Source organism: Eretmochelys imbricata, chromosome 1, assembly GCF_965152235.1.
Source record: "Eretmochelys imbricata isolate rEreImb1 chromosome 1, rEreImb1.hap1, whole genome shotgun sequence".
NCBI classification, from domain to species: domain Eukaryota; kingdom Metazoa; phylum Chordata; order Testudines; family Cheloniidae; genus Eretmochelys; species Eretmochelys imbricata.
Genome location: NC_135572.1, coordinates 33,291,777 through 33,298,735, shown reverse-complemented (window position 1 = coordinate 33,298,735; position 6,959 = coordinate 33,291,777). Strand labels below are relative to the sequence as shown.

The 6,959-nt window shown below is 40.1% G+C and overlaps 1 protein-coding gene across 1 annotated transcript in view; it reads right to left on the bottom strand.

The window, feature by feature from the left end:
• Window positions 1-2,875: 2,875 nt before the first annotated feature.
• The window catches only part of ARHGAP42 (Rho GTPase activating protein 42), a 294,764-nt gene continuing 290,680 nt past the window's right edge, over window positions 2,876-6,959 (bottom strand). The window contains exons 23-24 of the mRNA XM_077805596.1: window positions 3,166-3,245; window positions 2,876-2,964 (exon numbers count right to left, since the gene is read on the bottom strand). Of these exons, the coding sequence (XP_077661722.1) occupies window positions 2,876-2,964; window positions 3,166-3,245 (169 nt within the window). The remainder of the gene's footprint in view (window positions 2,965-3,165; window positions 3,246-6,959) is intronic.

Here is a 6,959-nt window from a genome sequence, read left to right as displayed (position 1 = left end):
AATTTTGCCTGACTTAAGAGCTGCAAGCTTTGACCTGCTGAGGAGCCTCCTTCATACTTTACCTCAGTGCTGAATACAGACACGTCAGCAGGATATTTGCCTCTACTGTCCAAGAGGTCCAGCTTTGGAATTATCCTTCACAACGACCTACCGAGGAAACACTCTTCATGACACGAGGTGTCACCTGCTGATAGCGACCTGGGCGAGAATGCAACTCTTGATAGCAGAGTAGCATGAAGAGCCCAAACTATTGTGGTCACTGAATTACTGTAGTCATCGATCCCATGGTCTGACCTCCAGTGCCTAGTACCCCTACTAGCCTGCTTGAAGCTGGTGAGAAGCCGCCGTCTGTGTCATGCAAAGGATTCCAAGAGTCCTCCCCCACCCCGTTGAGCTCCATTTGGTGCTCTCAGTGCAGAGATGGTTCTTGCCACCAGCCTGAATTTCAACAATAAAATTACTGTCAAGAAATGACTCACTGTGAGCAACACTCGCTGCATTGTCCAGGAGGCAGGTTCAGAAGCTGTTAGAGATACACTACTTTTGAAAGACTGCATATGTTGGCTATAGAGAGCCTACTAAGACCACCAGAGAAAGTGCTGGAAAATTTGGCAATGTTTAATAGCTTGGTAAAGTTTTCAGCCCTGGGAAAAGCTCCTATTTAACCCCTTAGAAAGCAGCACCCACTATTTTGGTAAACAAGGGGTTAATACACTTAATAGAGCTGGTAGAAAAAACGCTGAGAAAAATGTTTTGTTGGTTGTCAAAATCAAAATGTTGCATGGAGATGGTTTCATTTCAACGAAGGTCTGAGGAAGCCCTGCTTGGTGAGCTGCTGTGAAGCCTGCGCTTCCAAGGGCTGTGGATCCAGGACAGCCCACCAGGCGTACTGTCTCAGAGTTGGGGACCCCTGGGCTTCCAGGGTCTGCAGCTCCAGGACAGGCCACCAGGCAGAGTGCCCTGGGGCCGGGGTGCCATGCCAATTTGCAGAAAACTTCAAAATTTGGGGGTTTCATTCTGAATCGGAACAAAACCAAATTTAGAAATATCTAAATTTTCGGCACAATGGAATTACTTTGCCCTGCCCACCTGTAATATTTAATACTGTTACTGGAGAAAGAGCTAACAAGCAGGAGAGTCTGTATGAGAGGCAATTCTTCCTGTAGCACGAACAGCAATGAGCTCAGCTGCTAATGTGTTAATGTGGCACTGAAATGATTTTGCTTTGAATAGTACATGCTGACTGGCTAGGCAATTTTCCTGGAGCAGTTCAATAAAGAGCTATTCCCTGATTGAGCCACTTGCTTAAGCACATGTGTGATTCTGTTGACATCAGTGTAGGGTTTTGAGGTCACGGAGCATTGACTCCCAGAATGGATTCACCAAGTTAGCAGCTCTGTCGATTAACTAATTGGGGATGTCCAAATTCAAGGGGAGTTTTGCCAATGAGGCCTTCAGTGGCAAATGGACTCTATGGTAGTTCTTTCAGCAAGCAGAGTGTCTGCCTTGGACATATGCTTACTGCTTACTCTCTTTCTTTTCTGATTTCTGTTCTTTGTTCTCTTTGTAAAGGGTTTTTATTCTGTGATAAAGTGCCAGTGCCCTCACTGTTTATTACAGCCTTTTTTTAATACAAGTCATTGTATTTTGATGGGAAAACACACACAAAATTTAATGTCAGATGTTACAAAATGACTGCCTTTTTTTGTTCCAGCTAGAGTAATTAAGGGTTATTTGTAAATATCTATACCAAGCAGTTTTATCATGTTTTGGAATTGTTGTCAAATAATTCAGTGAAATTCTGAGGAAACTGTATTTCAAACTTAACAAAATAATCAAAGTTTATCTAATGTCAGATACTTTTTAAAAGGAGCCTTTAGAAATCACAGCTTATAAAACTAGACACTTGATAGGTCATTTGTCTTGTATGCGGTGGGTGTCTTAATGGCATTGTGGGACTCTGCTGTTTTATTTCAGGTTTTAGATTTATTTTCATTCTTTGTTGCTAACCTCACACATTTCCCCATCATTTTAGTTTCAGTATTTTTTTTTGTTTGGTATGGTTGTGTTTTTGAGACAAGCTGAGAATGTCTTAGGGAAGATGGATGCTAGAAATATAATTTATTATTAATATTAATTATATTGATAAAACAAACTGATGAAAGCAAGGAGGAAATAAAATAAATCTGTACAATATTTGAATGAAATGTTGATTTTAAAAAGATCACATTCTGAAAGAGCACTTACTGCTTAATCAGTGTACAATCTAATTTGGTTATCAGTTATATAAATTACATACATTACTGCATCTGCATATTGTTATCTCGCTGCATAACAAGAGATTCAAAACTCTGCTCTTATGGCAGATTAACTTCTTTCATGAAATGACTGGGACCAGTCTCAGAATCAAATTTTCTAATGCAGAAGACAGATCATAGAAATATATCTTGCTATATGAACAAATATATAATTTTTTACATGTAAAACAATATAATTGTAAGAATTGGCAGAGTGCATTGCCTGTGAATTTCACACTGGTCGAGCAATATCTCAGGTCTGACATGTTCTGCAGCTAATTTTCTGATTTTATTGCTCAAATGTTCCTTATCCATAAAAGAAGTATGCAACATGCTTATGTTACAAACAATGGAAGTTATTTAAACAGAGTACCATCTGCAGTACAAAAAACTGTTAACTATTTCATTATATCCTGTTCCATTTATAGGGAGCTACCTAATTTGCCCTTGCAGAATTTGAAGAAAATCTACCACTCTCTGCTAACGGGCTGATCCCCACATCTGTGTCAGATAAAATCATAGAGCTTATTATTTGTTACCATGGATACCATGAAGATACTGCTGTCCACTAAAGATTACTAGAGGAAGACAACATAATTCTCTGGAACTAGTCCTGTTTTGCCTTCATAAGTTGCTTTTAACCAGCCTGGTTCCACTGATGGGTACACTGTACAAAAATATATATATATAAAATATATATTAAAATTTGTTATAGTTAATAAAAAGATCAACATCATTATAAAAGATAAACATCAGATTGATGGAGACATAAAAACTAAATTTGAAGTGAAAATCTCTTGGCTTATCTCACAGATGCAGTTATGTTTAAAATATTGTGTGTAAAGGAAGACTATCTAATACATCTTACCATTTGAAAATATCGCCCCCTGTGGGAAGGAGAGCTCATGACTGTGCTCAGCTTTGCAGGAATACATGGCTTTGGCTTGTCTGAAAGATCAAAATATAAGTTTGTTACAAACAAGAAAAGGGGGAAAAATGAATTTAAAAATCTGAGAAGCAGAGTAATCTGATGAACACTGAGCTGGGAATCAGGGACTCCTGACAGAGTTCTAGAGGAAATTCAGGAACCTATCTAGACTAACTCCAGGTCTGCACATGCTTTTCTGTAAGGCCTTGGGCAAGTCATGTAACTTCTTTGTACCTCATTTTTCCCAGCTCTAAGTAGAGATATCAGAATTTATGGGCTTCACCCACCACACTGAGGTGAGGTGAGGATAAATTTGTTCAAGATGTCATGTGTTAAGTAAAAGTACTGCAGTGTGTGATGCAATTGGAGATTATCGGTAGCACTTTCTTCCCAATCAGAATGTTAACTCAATGATCTAATATACCATCTGCGGTAGATTTTAATTGTTCAGCATATTATTTTGTGTGGGCTACATAACTCCCCACAACTTTCCTCCCATGAAATGAAAGTAGTGAACTCAAACTGTTATATTAAGGTGGACACAATTTACACGTTAAGGACCTCTCTGCTCCACCCTGTGTGCCAATGCTGCTGTGAAGGCTGATGTAGAAGGATGGTTCAGCCATTCCCCTGCCTCCTCCACACCCACTTTTGGAGCTCCATGCACCCCTGTAGGAATTAGTAAGGAATGAACCCTCCCCCTAAAGGGGTTCCAGAGAGTGTTTAATGGACGGGTGGTGGTTGCTGAAGTTGTGGTGGAAATCTGAGTTTAGGTCGTCTGTCCAGAGGATGAAAATATCATCAATGTATCTCTGATATATCATTGGTTTCATGATGAATTTGTCCAGAAATTCTTCTTCAAGGTGGTCCATGAAGAGGTTGGCATATTGCAGAGTTATCCTACTACCCAGGGCTGTTCCCTTGGTTTGGACAAACTGTTTGTTGTTGAATGTAAAATTGTTATGGGTGAGGATGAAATGGTTGAATTTGGCAATGAGTTTGGGTTGGATACCTGAGGACTGTCCATGTCTTATAAATATATGAGACAGGAAGCTATGCTGTCATTGTAAGGGACATTGGTGTATAGGGAAGTGACATCCATGGTAGCGAGGCTGGTGTTTGGAGGGAGGTTGCTAAGGCAGTGGAGTTTCTGGAGGGAGTCAGTTGTGTCTTCGAGGAAGCTGGCTCTTTGTGTGGCGAGTGGTTTGAGGATGGTTTCTATGAGTCCTGATATTCCTTCATGGCACTCTTACTCTCTGGAACACTCCCACGCTAGCATCAACTTCCTGGACATGACAATCAGCTTCAGTAATGGAACCCGACAGATAACCATATATAAGAAACCTACAGATCGGTACACCTACCTTCATAGATCCAGTAACCACCACAAACACACCAAGAAATCTATTATTTACAGCCAGGCACTCAGACACTACAGAATATGCTCAGAGGAGAAAGTCCAGGATATACACCTTAACACACTCAAAACTGTTTTCACCAAACAAGGACACTCCACCAGAGAAGTAGACTGCACCATGAAATGGGACATCCAAATACTCCAGGAGAACCTGCTTCAATACAGGTTTCAGAGTAACAGCCGTGTTAGTCTGTATTCGCAAAAAGAAAAGGAGTACTTGAGGCACCTTAGAGACTAACCAATTTGACCTTTTGTAGTGATAATCATGCTCCCCCCCACCCCCCCACTCTCCTGCTGGTAATAGCTCACCTTTCCTGATCACTTTTGTTACAGTCTGTATGGTAACACCCATTGTTTCATGTTCTCTGTGTACATAAAATCTCCCCACTGTATATTCCACCGTATGCATCCGATGAAGTGAGCTGTAGCTCACAAAAGCTTATGCTCAAATAAATTTGTTAATCTCTAAGGTACCACAAGTGCTCCTTTTCTTTTTGCGGATAAAGACTAACACGGCTGTTACTCTGAAACTTTTACCAAAGCAATCACCCTATATCTGACATATCCATCCTCATTCTCAAAGAAAACCCACCCAACACTCTCAAAAGACAAGGCTGGGAGTTTAAATTCATAACTCTGCTACACACTAAAAACCACGGACTGAACAGAGACACTGGATTTATGGTTTATTACAACAATCTGTAGCCTACTAACCCCCTTCTTTTTGTCCTAGGACTGCAGAGAGGTTAATGGGCCTCTCCATCTCGAATGTCCCTTAGAATATGTGCTAACTACTTATGCTAAACAATCCATTCCACCCTGCATTTAGCTATGAGGCTCGGGGTACCTTTCATAGACCTGAAGAAGAGCTCAGTGTGGCTTGAAAGCTTGTCTCTCGCACAAATAGAAGTTGATCCAATAGAAGATATTGCCTCACCCACCTTGTCTCTCTAATAAACTCCAGTCAGCACAGACCTAGATTTTCACAAAGCTCATACTTCAGTTTTTTGGGTGTCCTCTTCAAGGCACCTTAAAGAGGCCTGATTTTCAGCACTTTTTGGTAATCAGGCCCTTTTAAGGGGTCTCAGGTTTGACACCCAATAGCACTAGACACTTTTGAAAACCTTGATCATAGCCCCTTTTGTGTGGTGGTGGTGGTGGTAAGGAGGACAGCACACCACTCCAGATATCTCTGCCTCTCATTTCTAGCAGGGAAGAGAAACCCTGAACTCACTTCCAAGAAAAATAGATTGTGCCTCCCTGTTGATGCTATTATTTGAATTCTAGTAGCAGTTAGTGGAGCCAACTTTGATTGGTGCTTCCAATGTTGTAGGCACTGTACAAACACATAGTGAGAGATCGTAAGCTCTTCAGGGCAGGGACTATCTAAACAGACAAGACAAACAAGCAAGCGTTGTTACCCGCTCTTACAGCTGGAGAACTGATGCAAAGAGAGAACTGATGCAAAGAGAGATCTGATAGCTTGTCTAAGATCACACAGGAAGTCCGGGACCTGTTTGGGACTGAACTCTTATATACAGAGTCCCAGTGTGGTGCCTAACCACAAGCCCTCCTCTTTAATTTGATAAGATAAAGAGCGCTATAAACATTTATGATAAGTATTCTGACATGTTCACAGTTCTCCCACAAAATATCTATTTCCCATATCACTAAACCATAAAACTATACATAATACAAACATGAGACAAAAAAACAACAGATAATCCAAGGTATCCTGTACTGAATTTAGTAAACCACAGAGATGATTATAAACACATGGATAATATACAATACCCTCAGTATTCGGTCAGGTTGTAAACCATTACAGTCAGGCTGTGTTCTAAACCAAGATTAAGAGTTCAAATGCTACAGTGATAAGGGGAAGCTTAGAACAGAGAGAGAAGAAATGGTAATGTTTGTGGATTGTGTGTGTGGAGAACTCAGCTATTTAGCTTTCCTAGGGTCAGAATATGTTGATTTTTATTGTAGCATTCAAATGAGATAAGTGGAATAAAAACAATTCTTTCTTTCTCTGGCACTTTCTTATGTTTAGTGAAATATACCAATTTCAGCTGAATGGAGGGATGTTTATCTCCAAAAATGAAATACATTTGAGAAAAAGAAGGGTCTTGGTCTCGCATTCTCCAATTAAGAGAAAGTTTGTAGAGACCTGAGTGTCAAGTCATTGCACCTATAAAATGAGTGAATGAAATGCAGTGATTAATTGACTGCAAAGTCTTATAAATGCACTCAAGTATGAGCAAGTTTGCTTGAATTAACAGTTTCTTCAAGTGATCTTATTACCTTAATTTGTTAC